The sequence below is a fragment of the Cordyceps militaris genome, assembly GCF_000225605.1.
Source record: "Cordyceps militaris CM01 unplaced genomic scaffold CCM_S00002, whole genome shotgun sequence".
In the NCBI taxonomy this organism is placed as follows: domain Eukaryota; kingdom Fungi; phylum Ascomycota; class Sordariomycetes; order Hypocreales; family Cordycipitaceae; genus Cordyceps; species Cordyceps militaris.
This window is the reverse complement of record NW_006271970.1, coordinates 1,986,880-2,013,312: the sequence shown is the minus strand read 5'-3', so window position 1 is coordinate 2,013,312 and position 26,433 is coordinate 1,986,880. Positions and strand designations below refer to the sequence as shown.

General features: G+C 56.6%; 9 protein-coding genes across 9 annotated transcripts; 3 read left to right on the top strand and 6 right to left on the bottom strand.

The window, feature by feature from the left end:
- Positions 1-1,285: 1,285 nt before the first annotated feature.
- CCM_02540 (uncharacterized protein) lies at positions 1,286-1,849 on the bottom strand (the record flags this gene model as incomplete). The annotated part of the gene is made up of 4 exons (XM_006667692.1): positions 1,286-1,446; positions 1,495-1,547; positions 1,599-1,684; positions 1,763-1,849. 4 exons carry the CDS (start codon positions 1,847-1,849, stop codon positions 1,286-1,288), a joined length of 387 nt encoding a protein of 128 aa, XP_006667755.1.
- Positions 1,850-3,740: 1,891 nt separating this feature from the next.
- Positions 3,741-4,723, bottom strand: CCM_02539 (cyclin-L2; the record flags this gene model as incomplete). Its single annotated transcript, XM_006667691.1, has 2 exons — positions 3,741-4,433; positions 4,499-4,723. The coding sequence occupies 2 exons, from the start codon at positions 4,721-4,723 to the stop codon at positions 3,741-3,743; spliced, it is 918 nt and encodes a 305-aa protein (XP_006667754.1).
- Positions 4,724-7,299: 2,576 nt separating this feature from the next.
- On the top strand, positions 7,300-8,796 carry CCM_02538 (nucleoporin seh1; the record flags this gene model as incomplete). Its single annotated transcript, XM_006667690.1, has 2 exons — positions 7,300-7,566; positions 7,633-8,796. 2 exons carry the CDS (start codon positions 7,300-7,302, stop codon positions 8,794-8,796), a joined length of 1,431 nt encoding a protein of 476 aa, XP_006667753.1.
- Positions 8,797-9,433: 637 nt separating this feature from the next.
- On the bottom strand, positions 9,434-10,935 carry CCM_02537 (acyl-CoA desaturase; the record flags this gene model as incomplete). Its single annotated transcript, XM_006667689.1, has 2 exons — positions 9,434-10,569; positions 10,641-10,935. 2 exons carry the CDS (start codon positions 10,933-10,935, stop codon positions 9,434-9,436), a joined length of 1,431 nt encoding a protein of 476 aa, XP_006667752.1.
- Positions 10,936-15,058: 4,123 nt separating this feature from the next.
- Positions 15,059-16,318, bottom strand: CCM_02536 (CrcB-like protein; the record flags this gene model as incomplete). The annotated part of the gene is made up of 1 exon (XM_006667688.1): positions 15,059-16,318. One exon carries the CDS (start codon positions 16,316-16,318, stop codon positions 15,059-15,061), a length of 1,260 nt encoding a protein of 419 aa, XP_006667751.1.
- A 952-nt stretch (positions 16,319-17,270) lies between these two features.
- Positions 17,271-18,336, top strand: CCM_02535 (Methyltransferase type 11; the record flags this gene model as incomplete). Its single annotated transcript, XM_006667687.1, has 2 exons — positions 17,271-17,490; positions 17,567-18,336. 2 exons carry the CDS (start codon positions 17,271-17,273, stop codon positions 18,334-18,336), a joined length of 990 nt encoding a protein of 329 aa, XP_006667750.1.
- Positions 18,337-19,198: 862 nt separating this feature from the next.
- On the top strand, positions 19,199-20,004 carry CCM_02534 (uracil phosphoribosyltransferase; the record flags this gene model as incomplete). Its single annotated transcript, XM_006667686.1, has 3 exons — positions 19,199-19,381; positions 19,435-19,527; positions 19,606-20,004. The coding sequence occupies 3 exons, from the start codon at positions 19,199-19,201 to the stop codon at positions 20,002-20,004; spliced, it is 675 nt and encodes a 224-aa protein (XP_006667749.1).
- Positions 20,005-20,063: 59 nt separating this feature from the next.
- CCM_02533 (DNA ligase, putative) lies at positions 20,064-23,118 on the bottom strand (the record flags this gene model as incomplete). Its single annotated transcript, XM_006667685.1, has 2 exons — positions 20,064-22,971; positions 23,021-23,118. The coding sequence occupies 2 exons, from the start codon at positions 23,116-23,118 to the stop codon at positions 20,064-20,066; spliced, it is 3,006 nt and encodes a 1,001-aa protein (XP_006667748.1).
- Positions 23,119-23,592: 474 nt separating this feature from the next.
- On the bottom strand, positions 23,593-25,545 carry CCM_02532 (CorA family metal ion transporter, putative; the record flags this gene model as incomplete). Its single annotated transcript, XM_006667684.1, has 3 exons — positions 23,593-23,737; positions 23,785-24,780; positions 24,833-25,545. The coding sequence occupies 3 exons, from the start codon at positions 25,543-25,545 to the stop codon at positions 23,593-23,595; spliced, it is 1,854 nt and encodes a 617-aa protein (XP_006667747.1).
- Between the last annotated feature and the right edge of the window lie 888 nt (positions 25,546-26,433).

Genomic DNA, 26,433 nt, shown 5'->3' with positions numbered 1-26,433 from the left:
CGGCCTCGTGCAGCGGCGTGCGGCCGCGGGCGTCGCGGGCGTGCACGTCGGCGCCGGCGGCGAGGAGCCGCGTGGCAATGGCGGGCTGCCAGTTGGCGGCGGCGGCGTGCAGCGGCGTCGCGCCGTCCTGGTTGGCGATGCTCGGGTAGGCGCCGGCGGCGAGGAGCAGCTCGACAATGGCCAGCTGGCCGTTGGACGTGGCCGTGTGGAGCGGTGCCACGCCGTACCGCGTCTGGGCCGAGACGTTGGCGCCGGCCTCGATGAGGGCCTGCACCGTCGCCGCGCTACCCGACTCGACGGCGTAGTGGATGGGCGTTAGATAGTCCCGGGCGACATCGGCCGCGCACGGATCGGCGCCGCGGCGGACAAGGTCCCTCACCTGGCTGTCATCCCCGTACATGGCTGCTTGCGGGAGGGACATGGCTGCTTCCATGTCCCGTTGGGCTCCCTCGTTCACGCCGCAACAGGCACATGATTGATGGCCTGGCTCCTGGTAGGGGTAGGGGTCGGCCATGTAGCTGAAGCCGTCGGATCGACCGGGTGCAAGATTGGTCTGGACACAAAGCGAGAGTGTTGCGCTCAGGCAGACGTAAAGGACAGGTTTGCTGAGCATATTTGTTTTTTCAGGCTGGCGATTTGGGGGCAGCATTGGACAGCTGTTAATATATTACCTTGCAAAGACCCATAGTTGGCAGTGGGCACGGCACAGTCAATATATCCATTCTCGCACTGATTGAGAAAGTACATAGCAGTAACGTTGTAAGAATCTGTACATATCAGTCAGTATAATTTGTACAAATTAGTTTGTAGTGAATGCGTTGCTGCCTTGAGCCCCATACTCTCCCCTGTGAATTATTTAGGCTACCATCTCGCCAAGCAGGGCCGTGACTTTGCCGGCACGACAACTCATCAACCAGTGCCACTATTCTGAGTGGGTGCCGAGGGCCCGACAAAACGCCTTGCTAGCCGCAGCAGAATAACCTTTGCAATTTGGCTAGGTAAACGCTTTTTGAAACGTTGTGATAATTTGTGGCTAGGTGTGGCTTAGACACCGACATCGGCGCCCCCATTGTGCTTTAGAAAGCGCGACTTATACAAGATAGTTGGAACTCGTATAATTCGCTAGATAAATTGACAGATAAATTCTATCCATACAGTATACTAGGATACACTTTTAAAGCACTACACCTCTGCATTCGCTTGGTGGTATAGGGAAAACCTAGCTTGTAGGCGAAAAACCTATACACGAGGCATAGTCACTCCTTCATGTCAAACAGCAGCAGGCCTACAAATCGGTGTTGGGAATGGTAAGGCAGCGCATGGCTGCCACTCGATCACCAAGTCTGAGATCGTGGAGATTGGGAACGGACTGTCGCAGGCCAGTAATGAGTGCTGGGATCATGCAGATGGAGTTGCTATGCATATAGTCGTCAGCAACGCTGCTTTCTTCATGTCGCACTTGATTGTAGCTTACTCGAATAGCGCACAACTAACGCTCGACGTTCTGAATCGGATGGAAGATGCCTCGTGGCCGCTTTGTGGTTGCACTTAGCATTACTGATTTTGAGTAGGCCCTGGCAGGTGACCATGATGCTTACAGGTTTGGTGGAAGTGGCACGCAGCGTCCCAAAGCAGGGATTTGGTACTCGATGCCGCGGAATTGGATGTGCTCGTAGACGAAAACCTGTGCTCGCGCCGTCAGTAATCAGGGTGCGAGGGAGAGCCAAAAGGCCCCTGGTGGTGAAGGTGGTATGATGCTTACGCCAGTATTGACGGCCGCGTCTTGAGCATCATCAGTGGCAGAGACCGACGATGCCAGGGCCAAAACGAGCAAGTTGAGAAGCTGCATACTGATCGAGAGATGGGAGAGTTGTCCTTTGGCCAAACAGGATGCCTACCGAGGCGACGAGAAGGCACATTTATAGTCCTTTCCCAGTCCATTTTGTCCCATCCGTGTTTTCCAAAATGTCTCATTCATGCTATAGCAAAATGCCTCGACCCCTTCTCCGACTACACTGTCTCGGCTCGCTCTGCCCCCAGGTTTCGTCAATTTGTGGCCGAACTACATCCGACGCAGCCAAGACCGTAATCGTTAGTCTCTGCCGCGCAGCAGTCGAATATTCAGCCAGCCATCAAAAGGTTGTCTCAGACAGTGGCAGGTACGGGGTGGCATGCGCGCAACAAAAGGTCTGGTAGCACAGATACGCAGTCTAGCCACCAGATTAGACGATATTGAATAGAAGCGAGGGAACAGGACCAAAAGTAGAAATACAGCAAGGATAAATGAAACTAACCATATAAAGAAGATGATAGTATTACAGACCAGTGATTTATTTTGTCCTGGTGCTTGTTTTCGCCTGGGCCGAGACACGGAGCTTCGGCCGTCTCCTTCACCAGATGCAACTTTAGATTCCCGCGCCGTATGGATAGTTGATTGGCTGTCCAATGATGGATCGGCAACTCCGACTGCAAGTTGTCTCAACCGTTGTTGTGCAGATCATCGCTAGTGACTCCGTGCCCGTACCAATAGCCAAACAGATTCTAGCCACCACCACGCCGCTGGAGCTGGATTTTTGTCGCAGACGACTAGAAGTATGTATCAGACAGAAAGAGAGGAGTCGTATACGACATCTCAGCAGCCTTCAATCCCGGTGCACGCTCGCAGCTCCATCAACTTATCCGAGAGCACGCGCAGCGTATCCCTGCCGCGAATCATAGACATCGTTCTTAATAGCCGCATATAGTTAAGGGCGGTGATCTTTTCCGTCGGTCGCGTTTTGGGTCGGCGCCCGCTTCGCTTCACACGAGAGCATGCAGTCCATCTTCCCACTCCGCAACTTCCTTGCCGTCGTGCAGCGGCCTTCTCCCGTGGCCTGCTGGCCAAGAGCTGAACGAATGTCGGTGTGGCCGGCGAGGCCGCCTCACGCAGCGCTGTTTTGGCCATTTATACTGCGCGCGATGTGATTCGCGCCGCGCACTGATGACCCCCGCACGTCCGGCAGGTCGTCAACTCGAGCCACCGGCCGAAGCCATCCTCCCGGCCATTTGTAGCAGCCGCCGCCATCACATCTTGCGTCAAGCAAAGTCTGTGGATCGCTAATGCCTGGCTAGGTCAAACGCCTCCACAATGCCGTCATAATATCCTACCAGTAGCTCCAGGATACCTTATAGGATGATGAGCTCGTTTATATTCTGTGTCACATAGCTGCATGTTGATATCGGAAGTCGGGTTCTTGATCATACCAACAAAGACTTCTTTTGAGGCCAGGAGGGCGTAACAAAGTCCATTAAGTTAAAAGGGAGCTATACGTTCTCTAGGAAGGAACGACGTTCCTTGGTGGTGGGCCGAGTGGCCGGTAGCGGGCCACTTGCACAATGTATCGTGAAGCAAGGAGTGGATTTGAAGGCATGTGGTGGCAGTAAGACAGGTCAGAGGGAGAATAAATAACTGACATGGAATCGTTGCCAATAGCGACATGTTTTATTATTGCATCCATTCTTGTGACTGGTCATGTTGGCATCGGAGAAGGCTAAAACAGCTATACTTGATAGTTCGAATTCGCTGGTTAGCAGACGTGGTTTCGCGAGTCTCAAGAGAACAATCAAACCAGCCGATTGAATTGCTCGTACATCTCGAATGCATGCGGGACAGATCTGGTGGCGGTTTTGCCAAAGAATTTGCAGCCACCGGCTATTTTTTGGCCTTTTCAAAACCAACCGACGAGTTTGTTCCTTTGTTCCTATTCTCCTTCCTTGTCGTCCATTATTCTCATGACTTCGTCTTCTGCGTCGCCCCCGTCGCCACTTCTGCGCGCCATCTCGGCCTCGACGTCTTTCTTGCGAGGCATGCCATGTCCCAGTATTGACGGGAGCTCCTCTTTCCGAGTCTTCATCCAGCCGTCCAGACTGCGCATGCCCACCACAAGAAAACCCAGCTCCTCGCGGTCCACGTCAAAAACCTCCCACCAAGCGCACTCGGGCATCGAGGCGCCGAGATCGCGCGCCGCGTTGTATATCGCCGCCGTGGCAAGGGCATGCGGTTGATGTGTCAGATATAATAGTTGGGGGCTCAGCAAGGCCGTGTTGAGGTATTGCGATGCTCGGAGCGAGATCTCGTGTCGTGAATGCGAGAGGAAGTCGAGAGTCTGGAGGTATGTCACTGTGAGGCCATGGGGCAGCGCGACGTGTACATTGAACGATATAGAGTATAGAATTCGAGCCTCCAATGCGAGCATCCTCCGCTGGAATTTGTGGTATTGGTCCTCAGTCTGGTAGTACGCGGCAGGGTCGTTTGCGGCTGTTGCAGGGGTGGACGTGTTGAGAAAGGCCGAATTTGGCGATAAAAGGTATGCGTACACGGTCGATACGTCACGGGGCGAGCGAGGGAACGACCCCATCTTTGCGACGAGGTACAACGAGGCGGCCGAGACATCCTATTCCACGTTAGCATACTCAATCGCCAGTGCGCCGCAAAACGCCTGTTCCGCGAACCACTCACGCTGAACTCGTGTGCCATTGGCGACTCGACAAGCCAGAAGCGCGCCAGGATGACATTCGCCTGTGCGGTCACAGACTGTGGAAGCTCCAGCAGCAGGCCAGCTGCTTGCGTGAGGCATTGCGTCGCGAAGAAGACGGCTTCTTGGAGATCCTGCGGCACGGGTGAAAAGGTAGAGCGTCGATAGAGCTGTTCCGCAGTCGCGAGCGGATTCGTCAAAAGTGCCATTCCCGGGACGCACGACCGAGCAAAACGGATTTTCAAGTCTTACTGGCCTCCTCGATGGGCTAGTCAATGATCGAAGATGGGCGCGCCCGGGCTCTCGGCAGGGTCAAGGTGTTGATGCCATCGCAAAAAGCTACAGTGGGGCTGGCGACTTTTGGGAAACCCGAGAGCTGGAGGAAGAGCTTTCTGTTTGTCTCAGATGCAATGCAACCTTGAAAAAATACGTCCACGAAAACGATGACAGCACTTAATTCATAGCGAGAAATATGCGTACTCTCAGCAATTCCAAGTCGAAAGGAAGTCAAAAGGAACCTAAGAGAGCGGCAGGAGTGGGAATGCCAGAACAAGATACTGAAATGTACGGATACGGACAAAAAGAAGATAAAAAAATAAAAAGTACTTATAGCAAGACTGTCAAAACAATGCGGAAATATAGATAGAAAAGGCAAAAATGCAAAGACAAAAAAGTAAACTTGCGGCCAGTGTGACTCGAACACACGACCTTCAGATAGGTATCTAATTCCGTAGGAATGAAGTTGGACTTCAGTCTGACGATCTCCCAGCTAATCTATGGCCGCTCGTTGTTGGCAAGCAGCGCGTTATTTTATCTTAATAAGGGAGCTACGGTAGCGCCAGCCAAATTTTCTCCCAATTCACCAAAGTCGACAAGCGAAATACCGCCAAAAGGCTCGCCAATGTTCTTCAATATGTATAAAGACCTGTTTGTTCATTTGTGTCGCCATTGCGCGTGCATTTTTTTCACTACGTCTGAGGTGATGCAATCGCTGCAGCCTGGCATATCTAGACCTGCAACCACGGGGGCCTGAATCGGGAAAGCCGGAGAGGAAGAATAGGTAGTGAGTCAGAGTAGACGGTCGAGTGAATCAGAGTAGTTAATTTCTTAACTGTCAATATGGCGTAGTAATTGGCGGAAAATCAAGGACATGGACACACAAACTGTCGCCAGCAGATAGTCGCGAGCCCGTTGTCGCCAGTATACAAAAAGGGCACGTTTCTGCCGCACGAAGTTTTTCTCGCTCCTTAACTGTATAGATCAACGATGTGTGGCTACCAACGGCTTTTCGGTGCTTGCGGCTGCCTCGCCCAGGCTCCCACGCTTTTCCCTCCCAGCGTGCGCGATTGTCCTACGGCGGTCCTTCGCGCGGCGCGAGCCGGCACGCTGATCCAGCGATGCAAATACGACCCGCTGGTGGTTCGGGACAGGGTCCTATTCAGTATATGCAAAGACAGTCAGAAGTGCAGAAATCGAGCTCATCGCAATCGGGTCTGGACATGCTGCGAGTGCCACGCCCTCGCTCTGCGACACGACACGCCGCACTGCACGCGATGCTTTCATGTGCCCTGTCCGACATGCAAGATTTTGCTGAGCGAAGTGACTGACCTGCAGGCTGGAAAGAAATGACTGGCTCTTCGTGTTTCTTGACTTCGTTTTCACGGGTCGTTTTCGACCGCTTGTACCACAGGCTTGGTTTCACGCAGGACAGGACGAGGCGCGATGGAAGGAAATGTATCGGCGTGGGGCTAATTTCATGGGCTGCGTATTTTTGTCACCTCAATACACATGTCATGTAGTATCAACGTCCTTGAGGTTTCGAGAGGTTCTCATCCTTGGTACCGAACCCACTGAGTGAACGTACGTAGTAGCACTCAACTGGTCTCTTGATGCAAGTTGCGTATTATTGTAGTTGCCTAATATTGTGGTTGCATTGTAAGTTGCCTAATATTGTACCACACCATTAAATACCTACGTTGCCCTTGCAATGTAGCCCCCAATTCTTGCTGTTGTGTATTCAAGGTCCGTACTACGAAGCAAAGTTCAAATTTACTCGGTACCAAAGCTCTCTCGAAGTCTCGTGCATGCCGCGCATCTATGACCGAGCCAAGACAAAAAATAAAGAGAAGGACGGATCAATCAAACAATACCGATAAACCCCCAAAATGAACTGCATTTGCCGCACTGAACAATATATCAAGCTTTGTGGCCACAACCGGCCTAGTGAAGAAGCTCCCTAGCAACCCCAGGAAATGTCCCGTCGCTGTTCAATGGGCTTCCTATTTGCGATGCTATCCCAGCACCGAGAAAATCCGCACGGTCTGGTCCTACCAGCCTGACAATGAGCAGTGCCGTGGCGTTGCATGTTTGCAGGCAGGCTGGATTTGCTGCAAGTGCAAGCAGGAGAATGGACTTCTCCACTGCCTTACCAAGCCAAGCAATCTCCCCTTGTCCACATCTCTGGTCCTCGGGCCAGTGATTGACGTGCTCGTAAATTACGAATACTTCTATTTTTATATGCTCCTACGTCCAATTTCATCATAGACATCATTTGCTATTGTTATTAGTATTAGTATGCTTACCGTTGCTGGTTGAACCATCCCCCGCTTGATGCCAGCTCTTCAAGCTCCCCACAGTCTCACGTCCAACTTGCACCTCTCATTACCGCCACCATCCGGTCGCAATCCCCCTCCCCCACGATTCCGACCCATTGACCGTCGCATTGAAGCCCGCCAACACCTCTTGCACCGGGCGACCGTTTGCACTCAACCACCCCTCTTGCACAATGGCTGCCTCGATGACGACGACGCAGCCGCCGCCGCCACCCGTCGGCGAATCGTGGCCGTCGGCGCCGCAGCAACAGCAACAGCCGTTTGAGCTGAACCTGCAGCATGGCCACAAGGACCTGGTGCAGGCCATTGCCTTCAACACATACGGCGACCGCTGCGCCACCGGCTCCGTCGACGGCAAGATTCGCGTCTTCAACAGGCACAAGGACGGCACGTGGCGCATCTGCGACACCTGGACAGCACATGGCGCCGAGGTCCTCGAGGTACTACAATCCCCCCCCCCTTCCCGCCTCCCCCTAACCTCGTTTCTAACGCATTTTCCCCCCCAGCTCCAATGGCTTCCATCCACCGTATATCCCAACGTGCTCGCATCGCTCGGCCTCGAAGGGTGGTTCCGTCTGTGGGCCGAGGATCCGTCCGCAGCGCCTGGTCGTCGGTTCTGCGCCGGGCGCACCTCGTCCGGGCGGCCCATCTTCGACACGCGCTCCTCGCGCAGCGGCAGCGCCTACCGCTCCTTCAGCATGTCGCACAACGACGAGACCAAGCACACGTACCTCGCGCTGCTCACGACCGAGGGCCGCCTCGCCGTGTGGGAGACGGAGCAGCCCGAGGCGCTGCACGAGTACACCAGCCTCGACGAGTTCCTCGTGCTGCCGCAGCGGCCGCCGCGCGGCGAGGAGACGGCCTTTACCTGCGTCTTCGACCCCAACCCGGAGCCCTGCTACGCCGCGCTGCGCGCCGGCGTGCCCACCGACGCGCTCGGGCTCGCCGTCGCCGCCATGGACGTCGTCAGGGTGTACCGCTCGCGGGATACCGTCGCCGCCAGCTACGGCATGGACACGGCCAAGAAGGAGTTTTACCTCGCCGTCGAGGTCAGCGGCCACCGCGGCCTCGTGAGGGACATTGCCTGGGCGCCAGGCAATATCCGTGGCTACGACATGATTGCCACGGCGTGCCAGGACGGCTACGCACGCGTGTTTCGCATCGACACCCCCGTCGACAGCCCGGATCGCCAGTCGTGGGCCATGAGCGCGCTCATCACCCCGGAAAGGTCCCTGCAGCAGCAGCGCGCCGCTGCCAAGGCAGCCGCCGCCGCCTCCCTCGGAACGTCCTCGCCCAGCAAGGACTCGGACGGCACGCAGACGCCGCCGCCGCTGCCGCCGCCGCACAGCCACAACCACCACCCCTCCACGCTCAGTGCGAGTCTAGCGAGCAAGGCCGCCGCGGGGAGCACAAGTAGCGGTGCTGCGGACCCGCGGCTCAGGACGGGCCAGCCCGGCCAGCCAGGGACGGTGGCGCACACGGCGCGCGAAATCTCGCGGCTCGATAACCACCGCACGCCCGTGTGGCGCGTGGGATTCGACGACGACGGCCAGATCCTCGGCACCACGGGCGACGACGGCAAGCTGCTGTGCTATAGGCAGACGCCTGACGGGGCCTGGGCCAGGAGCTCGGAAATGGTCATGATGAAGACGCGGATGGCGGCGCCATGAGGTGCCGCGTGAGGACGGCGCGGGAGCATAATGATGGGTGGTGTGGTGTTGTGTATAGTACTTAATACCGGCGTATTGGGCGAATGTATGGAGTAGGGGCATTTTATTTCTATTTTTTTATGTTCATGTTATTTCGCGTTCTGCTTCCTGCTAGAGGTAAGTATTACCTTGTGCAGCTGCATGAAGCAGTTGAGGTAATAAGAAGAAATACGTCACATCACAAGAAAAGAACTTGGGCAAGTTAATTTGGTTGGGATAGTTTATTCGTGGCAGCTACGCTACCTCAGGACAATCATTATCTGTCAACGCTCCCCAGTCATAATCTCAACCTCGTCTATCCGCAAGGAGGAATAGAAGTTGATAAAAAACAAACGAAACAAATTATGTAAAACTCCAAGCCCTAATAACGCCATATTCATGATGATTCTTGGACAATTTGATATCCTTTCCCAATGCGCAAAACAATAACAGTGGCTGAATCGCACCAGTGTGGCGGCATGTGGGCAGGTGACGTACGCAAAGCGGGCACATACACTTGACCGCTCCGCACTGTGCTCTGTGCAGCACTCTTCTCTTCTATCAGCTCGCAAGGCGGAGCAAATTTGTACACAACGGACACGGCACGCGGAAATGTCGCTTACGCGGCATCAGCGCTGGCAACGGGCGGGACGACCTTGGTGACCTGGTTACCGGCGCGGATGATGCGCTGACCGGTGGAGTCGTTGACATAGGAGACGTCCTTGTTCTCGAATTGAGCGCGCTTCCAGATCTCAACTTCACAGCCGCCACGGAGAACACCGACACGCATGGTAGAGAGAAGGTTGTGGGCGGCGTTGGAGTGGAGGTAGACGCCACCGTTGAAGATCGCCGTGGCGTCCTTGCCAATGGCAGAGCTGATGAGAGCCTTGCCGCCGGGATGCTCCTTGATGAAGTCGGTGACATCGTGGATGACACCAGCGACGGCGACGAGAGCCTTGCCGTTCTTTGATTTGGCGACGAAGTCGTCCCAGGAGATGACGGGGAGCTGCTCAAGGGGCGTGCCCCAGTCGAGGACGGCGCGCTTTTGGTCGAGTTTTTTCTGGAGCTGCTGGACACGGCCCTTTTCAATTTCGTTGGAGCGGAACTGCTTGAGGTCGGTGGCGAGGCCGAGGAACTTCCACATGCAGATGGCCCACTTGGTAGGGTCATACTGCCACCACTCAATGGCGTTGCGGTAGTCGGAGGGGAACTCGTGGTGGAAGTTGTGGTAGCCCTCGCCGAGAGTGATGAGGGCGGTGACGACGTGGTCGCGAGGGGAGTTGCGGTCGTCAAAAGGCTGGTCGCCGAGCCAGTGGGCGAGCGAGTTGACGCAGAAGGTGGCCTGCTGAACGAACCAGATACGGAGAATACCGCCGTAGACGAAGCCACCAAGCCAGTCATTCCAGAGCAGCCCACAGAAGACGGTGGGGAAGATGAGGGCAGTGAAGATGACAGACTTGAGGTAGTTCTTGTGCTGCCAGACGACGACGGGGTCCTCGTTCAAGTCAGTAATATCGGTACGGCCAGTGCGCTTGGGGTTCTGCTTGAAGACCATCCAGCCGAGGTGGGAGTAGAGGAGACCCTTGCGGACAGAGTAGGGATCCTTCTCGGTATCGGTGTAACGGTGGTGAGCGCGGTGGTCGCGGGACCACCAGCGGATAGAACCCTCGACGGCACCGGCACCGACAAAGGCGAGATAGATTTTGAGGGGGGTGGAGGCCTTGTACGAGGAGTGAGCCCAGAGACGATGGTAACCTGACGTCGGTTAGTATCCTGTTCCGCCCTTTCTTTCATTGCTGTCCCTTTGCCACGCATTGTTGACTTACCAGCAGTGATGCCTAGACCAGTGTTGAAGTAGTAGACAAAGGCGAAAATGGCGGTATAGAGCTTGAGGGGCACCCAGTAGGCGGAGATGAAGCCAATCAAGGGAATGATGATGATGAGGGTGGTGTTGAGCCAGTTGACGTGCTTGTGCCAGTTGGACCAGGTCATGGGCGTATCGGCAATGTGCACCTTGTTGGGGTCATAGCCAGTGCCGGCGCGTAGAGGCTTGTAGTCGGTGGTGCCATCAGGAATGGCGGCGGCCTGGGCCTTTGCTTCTGCAGCAGCAGAGGACGACATGATGAAGTCCAGTCGTATGTGTGACGGTGTCCAAGGCAGTCTTGTCAACAACCAATGAACAGGGACGATGGGAGAAGGTTATAGGAAGAAGGAAGCAAAAGTGTGGAAAGAAGTGAAGGGGAGGTCAAGAGATAAAAGAAGGGCAAGGCGGAGCTAATAATAAGAATGGAGAGATGTTTTGTGGTTGAACTCGGAACTCTGGTCCTTGCGCGTCAAACTGCCACAGATTGCTTGTGCCGAGAGGCAAGGAGCTTTTTGCTGGGCGGCGGGGCCGGCTGTGTGCCTGTGCCAGGGGGTGTTGCACGTTTAGGTGGTACGTGGTGGTGTGCTTGACACTGCTTGTTGGGGTGTGGCGGATCCAGCAAGTATCTCGACGGGGCTTGTTTGAGCGCATGTACCGGCTCTCTCTTGGAATTTTCGTGGTATCAATGTTGACAACGGATGCAGGGCAAGAGAATACGAGGCGGTGAAGCTAATGGAAGAGATGATTCATTTCTACCGTGTTGTGACTCTGGCAGCTGGCATGTTTTTATACTGGCAGCTGGCAACTTGTTGAGGCGCGTGTAAGTCAGGGTACAAGATACATGTGCCCAGGTATGTACGTATCAGGCCGTTTGCAAGCCAGCACCAACAAAGTGGGAGGTATCAATCTAGAGGTGCAGCTATAAAGAGGGCCAACTTCCCCAGCATGCGCAGCATCACATGTGCCGAGCCAGAAATCATGAGACTGGACTACTTATGACGAGCCATCCATGAGTGGCATGCAAAGATTGGACAATCAGGACAGCACACTGTGTGTACATAGCCGTCGACGACGGCGTTCCTTGCTGAGCGGAGACCATCAAGATCTGAGCGAGCCGAGGTGCTTTTTTGGCATTGCCAAACTTGGCACTAGCGTGGAAAAAAAAGAATTCTGCAGGGGAGAATCGGTACTTTGAGGTCGCATACTAAATGCATGCACAACACTTGTACCTGGCTCCACCACGGGATAGCGGAACCCAACGCGTTTGGATGGGTTCCCCAACAATTTCTCTTACCGTGCCCAGCACCCAGCATAGGCAGCAGCCCCTGGCCAATCAGGGGCCTTGCCATGATCTGTGCGAGACGCCCTCGTCTTCCGGCTTCACCCTGTCTTCACCTCCAGCCATCATCCAACCATCATTTGCCAATGCTCCATTCCAGTCTTCTCCACACGGGCTGCTCAAATCCAGCTCGTTCCATTGGCACGAGGTGGCGAACAACGGTGTCACGGAACAACATCAACAAGTCTCCGAACAAGCCCCAATCGCTGCCGTCTAAGTTTGCCAACGTGGCCCCCGTACGTGCTGAGTAATAAGCTACATCAGATTATTTCCCAACTTTTGGCGAACTTGGCCAGCCAAATATTGAAACTAAACATCAACACCGCCAGCGATGCCGATGTGTACCTGCAGGCCTTGTCTGACAACTGGGCAACTTGCAGCTCAGTAGCTTCATAGCACCCCCAACATATATACACGCCCATACGACGCTGACTTGACGTCATCAACAGCGATGCGCATTATTTCACCCCGCGACCCTTGGGCCTCGGCCACCGCCTATTTGACACGCGCCAGCCATGGCCTTTTTCTTTCTCAACTTGCGCTTTCTGTAGAACCAGCGTCATTGACTACTACTCTTGCCCTCGAAGCTCTCAGTGTACGAACAACACCACACCTGTTGTGGTCTATCACGTTTCGGCTGTCTTCCGCGTCTAGGCATTTGATCTCCGTCCCGTAGCCAGCCGAGCACCTGTAAGCGCCGCGCGAAAGATGTAACTCAATTTTGGGCGCCATACCACTGCCCAGGTCAGACCGCCTGCTCTCGCTGGACTTGATCATATCCTGGCCCAAACGATTGTGCCACAGGTCAAAAGACGTGCCTGTTGGGGATTTTAGGCGCCTCAAAGAGATTGGCGATAGAGGCCTCAATTGTTTTTCTTCTAATAATTAACTAGATGGAGCAGGGATCGCGCGGTGTAACTAGTTGATGGGAGTGCAATTGATGGGGCGCTTGTTGTCGACTTAATAAGCCACGCAGGCGACCCTACCCGGGAGAGTCAATCGCCTGCATCCATTCAATCACCTGTACTCCACGAAGTGACTTTAAAGCAAACGTAAAACTTGAGGACGAAACTCCTATTTCCCCGTGGGTTGCAAAAGACCACCTACCCATGAAGTAGTGATTTGAGTTGCCGATAGTCTGGCTTGTCTCTGCACACATGTGTTGGATAGTTGATAGCCATACGTGTGTTAAAGCTAATTTGCTACAACCTCGTCAGCGAACTGGCAATCAGACTGGCTCAGGATTGGACAAGGGATTTTTAATGGCTCGTGTGACAGCGATGAAGTGATCTATACCGAGAAAAGCCACGATCAGTGGTCGGCCTCGCTCACAAAAGGCACAACGTAGCGCACTTGGCGAAATACCCTTTACACGAGAAACTCCATGAAGAGTTGTCTCGCCTCGTCCATGAAGTTCCTGCGATGTATTCTTGTGCCGAACGGACATCTTTGTCAATGCTAATCTATATTGAGTCAAGACTCACTCTTCGGCTCAGTCCAGCCATGTGCCTCCCTCTTACAGCTGCCCACCGCCCGTTGCCAACGATACCTGACGTGTCAGTTCCGATCCTCGCTACATAGTACGTCATAGCATACATACGTTCCCCCCAATTGTGAGAGTATTCTTACCCACAGACGTCCATGCGGCATCAAGGTATGATGAGCGTAGGTAGTCTACGGAAACTCAGCCGCACTAAACTAGGTGCACAACTCGCGGCATACGCAGCCTCACTGTTAACGTATGAATAGAATAGTAACTTTCCCGGGCATATTGAGAATGAGCTTGGAGGCCCGATATCTCTGCCAGTAAATGCGGTTGCTCTTTAAATACCAACACGCCGAAGGAGCCCGTTTCAAAATATTTGTCCCTCTCACACCCACATTGTTCTACCAACGTCATTTCCATCTCTTCCGAGAAGGAGAAAACAAAAACCTGCTCAGTAGTTCACGTTCATTTGATAGCATCACTCAGCCTGCTTCACGGATCGTGGTGCCCGGATTCTCGCTCGACGGGCCGTCGCAAAACCACCCAATCCATTCCGCAATCGGCACTCCCCTTCAGCCCCAGGTGGCTTACAACACGGCCGGCTTGCCGTGATGGCGGTCCAGGGCAACGTGCCACACGAATGTCATGGCTTCAACTGGCCAAGCGTCGGGCCGCAGATGAGGCGCGGCACCATCGAAGGGTCTGGACTCTGCGGGGGAAATGTATACGCCTGCTATCCCGTGCCGGTGTGCCGAGCTGGGCATTGTCTATAAGTGGCGGCCAGAACAAATCCGCCCGGCCGCTTTACTTTAAAGTCTCTCGCTCCGTCGCTCTTATTCATCGTGTGGGGTACAAGAAAATTCACCTGAAATCCCAATGTTCAAGTACATGCTCCTCATCTCGGCCCTTGTCGGCGCCGCCATCACCACCCCCGCCGGCGAGCTTGCGCCCGCCGGACTGGACAAGCGATGCAACGGACAGAACCAGTTCTGCAACAACGGCATCCCCTGCTGCGCCAACCTCTACTGCGGCAGTAACACGGTGTGCGCGGCATGCAACGCCCACGGCCAAATTTGCAACAATGGCGTGCCGTGCTGCAGCGGGCTCTACTGTGGCACCAACAGGGTCTGCTCCGCGTGCAACTCGCAAGGTCAGATCTGCAACAACGGCGTGCCGTGCTGCAGTGGGCTCTACTGCGGCACCAACGCGGTGTGCACGGGGTGCAACGGGCAAGGCCAGATCTGCAATAACGGCGTGCCGTGCTGCAGCGGGCTCTACTGCGGCACCAACAGGTCTGCTCGGGGTGCAACGGGCGAGGCCAAATCTGCAGCAATGGCGTGCCGTGCTGCAGCGGGCTTTCCTGCGGCACCAACAGAGTGTGCGGATAAAAGCAGCGGTTCGGGGGCGAATCAGACGAACACCGGGTTCTGGGTTTGGCGGATAGTTTTACATGCCGATAGATATACAAGTTCAAATGAAGACATTTTTTCGTCTAAAATACAGTCATGGGAGAGCATGGCTCCCGCTGGGTATCGTAATGCAAATAACGCTTCGCTCAAGGATGACACTGCAGCGGCGCAAAGCCCTGCGTCCACCGCAAACTGCCCATGATAACAACCATCAGCGCGACGGATACGACGACGCTGACCGAGCCGTAAATGTACGCGCTCTTCCTGCGCAGGCTGCTCAGCTCCGCGACCCACGTGGAGACGGTCGTCAGGCAGCCGCAGAAGCCGTCCTCGACGCCCTGCAGCAGCTGGCACCCCAGAACGCCGCCGCCACCGCTGACCGAGTGGGCAAGGTCCCACGCCATGCCGAGGATGACGGTCCCCAGCACGTTCGCCGCAAACGTGCCGAGCGGAAACGACGGGCGCCGACCGTTGAGAAAGAGGGCCAGGTAGAACCGCGCCAGGCACCCGAGCGGCGCAAACACAATCGCAAACACGACCGTGCCGCGCCAGCGGTCGTGCGGCGGGAATACGGCCAGCAGCACGGCGCCGAGCCAGCCGCCCCAGCCGAGCAGCACGGCGAGCCCGTCGAGCACGCTGCGGGCGCGGCGCACAGGGATCGACGGTGTGTACGGCTCCAGAGCGGCGCCGAGGTGCATGCCAGCGCGGTAGGCGGCGAGCGAGAGGCCGATGGTCTCGATGAGGACGGCGAGCAGGGCCATGACGGAGTAGCCGCCGCTGCGATGGGCCGGAGGGGGACCGGGCATGTCGTTGGCGAGCGCAAGAAAGACGTCGCGGATAAAGGTGGAGAAGCTGGTGAAGCTGCCACAGAAGCCGGTGGCGAGGCCAATGTAGAGCGGGATGGTCTTTTTCGCGGCCAGATGGGCCCTCTTGGCCGCGGCCAGGTCGACGGCGGCATCGCTCGCGGGCGGTGTCGTTCCCCACTCGTAGCGGAACAGCTTCCGGTCCTCGACTAGGAAGCCCATGACGAGGCTGCCGCCAACGTTGGCCCAGAGCGTGGGGAAGAGGACGGGCGCGCCAGGGTACGTCGTCAGGTGGGCGAGGCCGACGCGGGCGAGCGTGCCGAGCAGCGCGAACAGGACGAGGTACGAGAGCGTGTAGAGCTGGGTGGCGAGGCGGGAAGTCTGCCTTGTCGCCTGGGCGGCCATGTCAGCATGGGATGTGGACTGGGATTCGCCGCGCCGAATGTCGTCGAGCGTGTCGCCCGTCGCTGCCGTCACCTCGTCGAGGTTCTCGTACTGGTCGGGGACGTCGTAGGGCGCGGCGTCGTCGTCGTCGTCATCGTCGCCGTTGGTCTTGGCCATGGTGTGGTGGCCGCCAGAGCCGGCCGTGGCAACAGAAGCCATGAGATGGGGGGGCGTGGTTGTTGATGATATGAGCACATGAAGGTTGGGATCAGCGTTGGACGGAGATGGCGGGAATATTTTCTTGGCATTCCGGGTGGAGAAGGTGCTCTGGAAGGACCAATCACACAAAAGGAATGTGCCAGCAAAAAGTGGTGGGCACCCACAGCAGTGCGTGGCGCTCCTCGGAGTATTTTGCCCTAGATCATAGCACTAGAGGGCTGCCGATTGGCCGATCTGGTAATGAGCACATCTCGACTTGCATCGGTAAAACTGCGAATCTCCTCTATTGTACTTTCTCCACCAAATTTTGTACTGTTTATCTTGCCAAGTCGTCTTGTATCATGTACATGCCCGGCAGCTTCCCGCTCGTCCAGCAGTGCAACTACTCCGCACATTGAGCTCCGGGACGCACCAAGCGCAACCGCTCTTACACCAAATTAAATTAGCGCAACTCGCTTATTACGACGAGAACGGACGAACATGGAAAGCAGCTCATAATCCTAGACTCATAGTGCTCGAGATCTGCGCCTCGTCAGCCACGTGATGATAGGGATCCCTCCATTGGCCGTCTCGTGGCCAGCACCACACAATTACGCCAGGCCGCAAGAACGTTCCAGACCCCGAGGTAAGCGAATACGCCATTAGACGGTAGGATTTCCTTGTCGCATAACGGCAGAGACAACAAGGCGTCTCACAAGTCTGCCACGAATCCCGCTCGTCACTATTTGCTACGCTCATTGATCAGCGCCCGTTGCGTCTGCTGACACTCAGCCTCTGGGCTGCATGTGGCTGTCGCCCTGTGCTACTCTGACTTGTAGTTGGGTTTGGGGAAAAGGTAAATTCTATAAAGTCTTCATCCGACTTGATTTTCATTTGTACCGTCTTTCTGACAAGGGGTGCTTCACTTCACTCCTACAATAAAAAACCGGACCAAAAACACCAGTCGCCCAAGATGAGCCTCACCAATGACTTGAAGGACCCATCCCGTTCGGAACAGCCCCTCGACGGCGCCGGCTTTGAGGCCGAAGATCGCAAGTACCCCTTTACAATCTCGTCGTGGGACGACTACCACAACTACCGGCCAACGCTGCCGCCGTCCATGTTTGCGGCGTGGATGAAGTATCACGAATCGCATGGCGGCAAGCCCGACGTCGCTCATGACATTGGCGCCGGTATGATCTTTCCCAACCCAACAGCCTCTTAGCTCACCGAAAAAAAAACCCACCACAACGCTGACCGCTTGTCCAGGCTCCGGCACCGGCGCCGCCTTTCTATCCCAAGTCTTTGCCCACACGTACGTGTCCGATCCCGGCGCGGCCAACATTGCCATTGCGCGCACGCGACTACAGCCCGCCTCCGGATTCACGTTCCGCCAGGTGCCCGCCGAGGTGCAGTGGCCCGGACCGGCTACCGTCGACATGGCCGTCCTCTGCAACGTGCTGCACTGGACCGACGCGCCTGTTGTCATGGCCAACCTGGCCGCGACTCTCCGGCCTGGCGGCAGCTTTGCGTGCTGCATGCAGGCCTTTCGCGTCTACTTTCCGCAGAGCCACAGGCTGGACGCGCTGTGGCTGGACGTGACGGAGACGGTCATGAGCAAGCTGCACAGGGAGGGCGCGCTGAGCGACGCCATCCGCGCCGGCATTCGCAACAGCTACGCCGGGTACGAAGGCGTCGACGTGCCCGAGGAGTATTTTGAGAATGTGCGCCGCTGGCATGTAAATGTGCGCGTTGGAGATGCTACGCCGTACCGGTTTACCAAGGTGGGCGAGTTTGAGGAGAATCCGCGCCGGGTTAGGGACGGCGAGACGGAGGAGGTGGTGCACGACCCGGGCTGGCGGCGGCAGGTGGATGCCGACTGGCTGCGTGGCTTCTTGCGCACGACGACGCTGCCCCTGGGGGATGACATTTGGGCTCTGCCGACGTGGACTGAGCTGGAAAGGGTGATTAATGACGAGTTTGGCGGCCAAGTGACGGCAGAGTGGCCGGTGTATATGCTTCTTGCTACGCGAAAGTGACTTTTTGCTACCTGAAAGTGAAGAAGCGCTAGTCATCATTTTATGAATTATTTTGTCGTATAAACCATGTTTCAAGGGCTTTGGAATATCACTTATTCTCTTATTATTTTGTTTGATTTACAGTCATCATGCGTCGGCTCTCTTTCTATTCTCCTGCATTCTGAGGGCGTGACAAAGCGCTAGTGATGCAGGTTTGGGTTGTGCTAGCCTGCCACCCATCGAAAAGACCATTCGTCTACAAATTATTTGCTTCCTTCTGGTGACAATTTAAAATGTTCCTTTCTGCCTCTTCACACTTCTCCGTCCTTTTATTCCTTGTCTCCCGTTCCAGATTCCTCACTTGACAACCTCCCATCTCAGTCGCACAACAGGGGCAATCTCAGTACAACCCCCAAAATGTACAACACCAGCTCATCGTCCTGCTACTTCAAAACATCGCTTCGCATCTATTCACATCTGTTGACACTTCGGCATCATCCGCCGAGCCCGATTTGATCGGCCGCTTTCGCCCCGTTCAGCCGCCCCAAAGCGGCCCCTCCACCCACCCCCCCCCCCCTCCTCCCCGCCTCCGCATCTGGCCCAAAGCGAAAATCAACCCCACCTTCAGGTACAACAGGTGACAAGCTTCCCGTGTACAATTTTACCCCAACGGTCAGGGACCTCTTATCTCTTCCCCTCTTCTTCTTTGCATCGTCAACTTCTTCCCGCCTCACCCTCCTCCTTTTTTTTTTTCTCTTTGCCTTCTATCCCCTCAGTTGTGAAAGCGCTACCAGTTTTCCTCATCATAGACATATTTCACAGTAGAAACTCAGCAAGTGAATAGAAACAAGCACGCACCCTAGCAGCAACGCAGCAGCAAGCCATGGCTTCGAATCTCCCGCCCAACGTCCACGTCTCGCAGCATCCCAGCCTGCAGGCCAAGATAAGCCAGCTCCGATCCGAATCCACCAGCTCGCGCGAGACAAACGCCCTCGTCCATGAAATCGCCCTCATTGTCGCCTGCGAGGCCCTGTCCCAGTCGCTGACCACCGTTGCCGGACCCAAGGTGCGCTGCCCCCCCCCTCCTCCGATTCGGAGCTCCTACTGACAGCCCAGCAGGACAAAAGCCCTATTGGCGCCGAGTACGAAACCACAGAAGTCTCTCCCAACACCATGTGCATCGTCCCCATTCTGCGCTCCGGCCTCGCCATGGTCGAACGGTTCGTCCCCCCCCCCCCCCCGCCCCGGCTCCCAGCCATCTCAACCCTAACCCTTCACGCAGCCGTCCAGACCATGCTCCCACGACCCGTCCCCGTGCACCACCTCGGCATGTACCGCGAGCCCTCGACGCTCGACCCCGTCGAGTACTACAACAACTTGCCGCACCACATCCCCGCGGACGCCGACGGCGGCAGCGCCTCCTCGCTCGCCATCCTCGTCGACCCCATCATCGCCACTGGCGGCACCTGCGCCGCCGCCATCCAGACGCTCCGCGAATGGGGCGCCCGCCGCGTGCTCGTCCTCAGCGTCATTGGTGCCGACGAAGGTGTCCGCCAGGCTGCGCGGGAGTGGCCCGAGGGCACTGAGCTCTGGGTCGCCGCCGTCGACGCCGACCTCACCAAAGAGGGCATGGTCAAGCCCGGTCTGGGCGATGTGGGTGACAGGCTATTTTTGACGATTGGGAAATGAAGACGGTGTGCTTTAAAACTGTAGCATCAATATATACAAAATTCTCGACTATAACGTGCTCATACACTGTACTGTTCTTCATCGACGAGCGACCTCTCCTTCCAGCAAGTCTCGATCCAGCTGCCACGTACCAGACGGGGCAGCTTTGGCCTCGTGCTCAGCTCCCGACGCAGCTCCTCTGCAGTATCCTGACTATCTCGAGCAAGCACCACATGCGTGAGGCCCTCACTTTCCAGGCCATCCACACAGACACCGCCTCCATAGCGTACATAGCGCGCCAACCTCTCCGCTTCCGCCTCCTCACCCGCATCACCAGCCGAAGCACGATGAACATGCACCACGCACCGTTGAAACATCATGCTCCGCAGCTGCGCCGACAGATCTCGCCCTCTGTCCGCCAGCTCGTCCAGAAACCCGCGCTTGTCGAACGGCCCCTCCCCGCTCTCAATCTTGGGCATGTCGCGCATCAGCGCCCGCAGCTCCTCGAGAGGCAGGTCCCGCGCGTAGCTGTCGCCGTACTGGTCTGTGTTTTGCGCCGCCACGTGCTTGAGCGCGTCCGTCGCGTGGAACAGGTGCACCTCCTCGTACGGCAGCAAGAAGAGGCCCGCACCCGCCTCCGTGTCGGCCTGCAGCTGCGTCAAGCAATCCTGGATCCACCGGGGCCGGATTATGTCCACGGCGCCCTGCTTCATCAGGCTCGCGACCTTGACGACCTTCTTGTCCGCGATGAGGACCATGGCCGTCGCCGGTGCCGCGCGCTGCGAGACGGTGCCGCCGTTCTCCTTGATGATGACTTCCAGCTCCGCCTTGGTGCGCTTAAACGGCTTGAGCGACTCGGATAGGACACAAAACTCGATGCCGTCAAACAGCCCCGTTGTCCGGGTTGTCTGCAGCGGCAGCGGGCCCTTGGTGCTCTCGCCGCCGACGATGACGAGCTCGCGCTTCACACGCTTCGGGTTGCGCCCGCGCTTCTTGTCCTCCATCGTCATGGCCTTGTCTTTGGACTCTTCATCGGCGTGCTGCTTTAAGCTCTGAAACTCGTCCACGGAGAGGGCGCTATCCCACGCGCGATCCAGCCGCAGCCGTCGGAAGCGCGGAAAACGCAGCGTGTAGCCGCGCGCAAACGAGTCCGAAGGCCCAACGCTCGCCGCCTTGACCGACACGACGATGGAGTCCTTGGGGCGGATCCACACGTCGGGCCGCTCCAGCTGCTTGGCCTCGCCGCCGCCGAGCTCAATGAACTGAGAGGGCGGGTGGCGCGCGTCCCAGTCGATCCACTTGCCCTCGGTGCGGTGCCGAATCTCGGCGTAGTCTTCAGCGCGGAAGCCGCCACCGACCTTGAAGAAGCTGAAGCACTTTTCTGGGTCGGCACCAGCCTGAACCTGGTTGGGCGAGGCGCGCAGACCGCAGAGGTAGCTGGACAGCGTGCCACCGCGCTTGCCGGAGCCGTAGTAGCCGCCAATGACGAGGCAGTCGAGCGACTCGCCAAACTCGGACATGTATTCGGGCTTGACCTTGAGCCAGTCGTCGTTGCGGCTGTTGAGGCGGTACATGGACCGCGGATTCTTGAGCACCAGGCCCTCGGAGGCGCTGGCCACGACGTCGCGCAGCAGCGGCTCGATGGCGTCGGGTGATGTGGCGCTCGTGTAGCTGTGAATCTCCAGTCGGCGGTGCACGGGCTGGACGGCCTTTTCTAGCGCGTGGTGGCGGTCGCGCAGCGTATACTGCGTCAGCTGCTTGTCGTTGAGGTACAGGATATCAAAGACACGGAACAGCGGGCGGTGGCCCGAGGCGTCGGAGCCTGAGCGGTTCTGCTGCTCAGCCAGCGCGGCCGTCTTGAGCGTGCCAAACGGGACCATCTTGTCAACGCTCATGTCCCATGTAATCATTTCGCCGTCAAGGATGAGGTTGCGCACGCCTGATGCAAAGGCGCTCTGGAGGTGGCGCGTCAGGCTGGAATTGCTGTCGTGGAAGCCGTGACCATAGAGGTAGGTGTACTCCTTGGCCTTGCGTGACCAGAAGCAGAATCGCTTGCCGCCTGGGGTACTGGGGTCCTCCATCATGTGCATCTGCATGCGCTCGCCGTCGAGTTTCTCCTCGATCCAGAACTCAGGGTCGTCAGGGGTCGGCCGCAGCAGCTCAGTCATCTTCTTGAACGACGCTGGCGTCTGAAACTGCGCCAGCTGCGGCTGGAAGCACTGCATCAGCGTGAGGCTCGCGCCCTCCGACTCGAGCCGCACCGCCGGGTCGTATAGCTCCCAGCACACGCGGCGCAGGCTCGACGACACGCTAAACAGTGACTCCCCGTCAGGGTGCCACAGGTACAGCAGCGTCTTTTCCGTCGCGCCGACCTTCATCTGTCGCAGGACGATGCGGATAAGCCACAGCAACTCCTCTGCATTCATGCGGTTGTAAAACGTTTCAAAGACGCGCACATTCTCGCTCTCGCCGGCCGACGCGGCCAGCTTGTCCAGCTGCTCATTCACCTCGGCAATGGTCATGGTGCCGGGCTCGGTGCGCATCGGGCGCTTCGAGATGGCCTCGTAGCAGCGCCCGGCAAAGTCGCCCGCGAGCCGCGCCGCCGTGGTCTGGCCCGGCAGCTTCCAGTGCAGCAGGTTGTAGCCGTCCTCGGAGTTTTTGTCAATCTTCATCAGCTTGACGAGAAGCTTTCCTATGGCATTCTCCTTCAAGCCGTAGACGCCCCGGTCGCGGTCCTTGTCGGGCAGGATAAGGCGCAGCGCAGGGTAAAAGTCTGGGCCGACCTCCTTGCGCCAGCGCGTGATGAAGCGGTCGATGATGTGGCGGCGCTGCTCCTGCGGCGAGAGCTGCGTCTGCCCGCGGGGGCCCTTTTTGCGCGCGACGCCGCCAGTGGGCTGCCGCTTGTTCTCATTGAGCGGGTTAAAGAGGTTCCGGTACAAGTCTGAAAAGAGCAGTGTTTTGGCAAAGTTATGCGGCCTGTTGGGATATCTAACGCAGAGTCAGCACGAGAGGTGAAGGCGTCGGCTGGTGCGCGTACTTTTCGTCAAGCTCCTTTCGGGCTTCCTCAGAGCCGTACTGGATCTGCTCCTCATGCTCGGCATCATCATCGATCGCTCTGGCTTCCGCTTCGCTCATGGCTGCCGTTCGTCAATTTTCAGGATGAGATCCATCAGTTGACATGACAGATTGATGCTGCGTTGCTAGGATCAGCGCAGCCTTAAATAATGGTCGTTGACCGCGCGACGTTGCTCAAGGCAGAAGTGTTGTGGTGGGTCAGCAGATATGCTAGTTATTAGGCAGCAGCCTGCCTCATCGCGATGAAGGGGGATGAAGAAGCGATCACATTTGGCTAAGGTCCACATTTAATAAAGCTATGTAGAAAATTGGCAGAATGATTTCTGATCTGAATACGTCTTGTGTTTTGATTTTGTTCCTGACTTGCCGTGCGCAACTGGTCAACGTAAAGGACATAAGCAAGGGATCAAATAGCAGGTGTACAGAAGTAAAAAATGTAGTTGATAATGTATAGACAGTATCGATAATACATATAATACATATAGTATAAACTGACAGGTTCCCACTTGACGCATCACTTTGGAGAAAGCCAAATCACCTGGAAATGGCCCGACGCCGCCTCTTCTTCCGAATCGACATGATTCGCTTGCGCTGGACCACGCTCACCCCCCAATTGTAAATCATTTCACGCATAAGAATGATTATTGTAGCCACCACAGTTGGCACAGCGCATGCCCAGCTGCAGAACCATTAGCATCACCCAAGAAACTGACCCAGTCCACTTACAAGTACCAAATCCCCTTCTTAATTTCAGGAAAGAACTCAAAATTCTGGCCAAAGAAGCCCGTGATAAAAGTGAGCGGCAGGAAGATGATGGTGACGGTGGTAAGCTGCTTCATCGACTCGTTCTGGTTCGCGGTAATCGTGTTAAAGATGAGATTGATGAGATTTTCCGACGACTGCTTCAGCTGCTGCAGCGACTCGGTGATGATGATGCAGTGGTCGAGCACATCGCCGAGATACGTGTGCGTCATGGGCGTCACCAGCACGCCGCTCGCGGGGTTGACGAGCTCGCGCGCGGCCTGCTCCTGCGTCATGCGCGTGCGGTGGTCGCGCAGCACATTGACCAGGTTGTCAATCGGCAGCAGGAAGCGCAGCATCTTGTTGATCTCGCTGATGCAAATATACAGGCGCTTGCTCTGCTTGATGCTCGGCGCCGAGATGACGTCGAGTTCGAGGTCGCCGAGAATGTCCGTGTAGGCGGCCGTCAGCGGGATGGCCAGATCGATGATGGCGTCCATGATGCCCTGGACGAGCATGGAGGCGTCGCACGAGTCGCGCAGGGTCGTGCCCGGTGTGCCGAGGCGCTTGATCATCGGCCGCTCCACGTCGCTGGCCGAGGCCTCGAAAAAGGAGATGACGGTGTTGTCCGCGGTCAGGAAGATGGACACCTGCTCGGCGGAAATGGCCATGCTGTAGGGGGCCAGCGACGAGTGCGCCTCCATGAACTGCGTCCGCGCCTCGTTGCCGCTGGCCTGGTAGCGCTGCAGCGTTCGCGGCATGCTGGTCTCGGTCAGGTCGGCAAAAGGCGGCGCCGCGTCTTCGGCGCGCCGCTTCTCCAGATCGGCGGTGGCCTGGTTGCCGCTGCTGAAGAATCGGCGCACGGCGGCCATGGTCCTGCCGGACGAGGAGCTGCTGCCGGAGCTGACGCTGCCGTCGTCGGGCTCGACGACGTGCACAAGCTTTTGCAGCGTCATGATGATGAATGCATGATTGGGGTACCTGCAGTCGTTAGGCCAACGCCAATTGAGTAAAGGGCATGTCTGTGACTGACCAATCGACCTTGGTGCGGTTACGCAAGTTCATAATGTCCTCAATGGCGAGCTTGTGCAGGCCCTTTGTCGAGCCGACAGCCTGTATGACGTCCCAGCTCAGGCCATTGATGTTGATCCAGCGGCATTGGGCCCAACTCTCCTTGGGCCGCTGTATGAACTCGATGAAGCCGTCGTTGTCAAAGTGCCACTGCTCCAGGCGCTCCAGCGAGAAGTCGACAACAGTAATCTCGCAAGGCGCGGTCAGCTGGGGTACCGAGGCGTGTCCGCCGTCAGGCAGCTTCGGGTCATAACCGGGCTCCGCGCCGGGATACCAGCCCATGCCGGCGGCGCCGTGGAAGGGTATCTCAAAGTCGTCATCACCGGCATCAAAGGTGCGGAACGTGGGCGCGCGACTACCGCGCCGCCGCAGCCCGGCAGGACCAGAACCAGGGGACGTTGGGCTCGCGGCGCTGGGCGGGTGCTGTTGTTGAGCATCGCGCGACAGCGGGGGGATGATGTAGGTATCGGAGCGCGCGTGCGCAGGGAGGACGGGCGGGGAGAGCCGCGACGCGGCGGCGGCGGCCTCGCTGGTGAGATTGTAGCTCACATGCTGGACGGGAGGGCGCGAGTCAAGAGGGGCGGTCGCAGAGCCGGCAGGATGGGAGAGCGCGTCGTCGTCGGGTGCAATGGTGGTGGTTGCTGCGCTGCCCGGACGCGAGTCGGGGGATGGCATTACCACGCGCACGCCAAGAATACGGTTTGGTGATGCAACGACACGGACGGTGGGGTCATGGGCGGGTTGGCGATGCAATTGCAGACTTGGCTCTGGGTGCGGACATGGGGCTGAATTGCTGATGATGTTGTTTTGGTGACGATGCCAAGTCGCGCGACGATCTTCGTTTGTTACAGCGTTAGCTAGGTACGTACTTGGGTATTATGGGACACGAGGGAGATTGAATTGAGCACACTATTATTATCTACGATCTATTTATTATTATAAGTGTACCATCTTCTTGATTCTACTCTTTTTTTTTTTTTTCTATTCTGTCCTTTTCATCTTCTTCTCCTTTTTTTGTTCACCTTCTGTTCGTTCAAAGTTGCTGACCTTGTTCAATGTATCCACTTTTTTGTCGCCTATGCAAAATGCAAAGGGAGGAGAGCTTGGCGACTTACTCCGTAGTGTGGCGCGAATAGGAAGGAAAAAAGAGGCAATGGTCTTTTGTAGTGGGAATGATTCAAAAGGACAAAATATGAGTGGTAATAATAACACGTTAATGCCGAGGTGGCATCCACTCCAAAGATTCTCGCGCATGATTGATATCTGGTCGTGTTTGCGTGTTTGTGTGGGACTTGCCTCAAGTCCGTCCTTCGCAACCTCGCTGGGCAGCATTGGGCACTGTTGTAACGAAATATGTTTCTCGATTTTTTCATCTTCCTTTCCACTCGTAAGGGTGTTTTGGACCCCGTAATTTGGCGAACCGATCATCGTGTGCACGGTGCACCTGTCTCGCACCTCGCTCAACGGTGCGGGGCCGCTCTCCAGAAAAGCCGTTGACCGGAATCGTCAAGAGGTGCAGGACAAACCCCCAAGACACCCAAGACACCCAAGACACCCAAGACA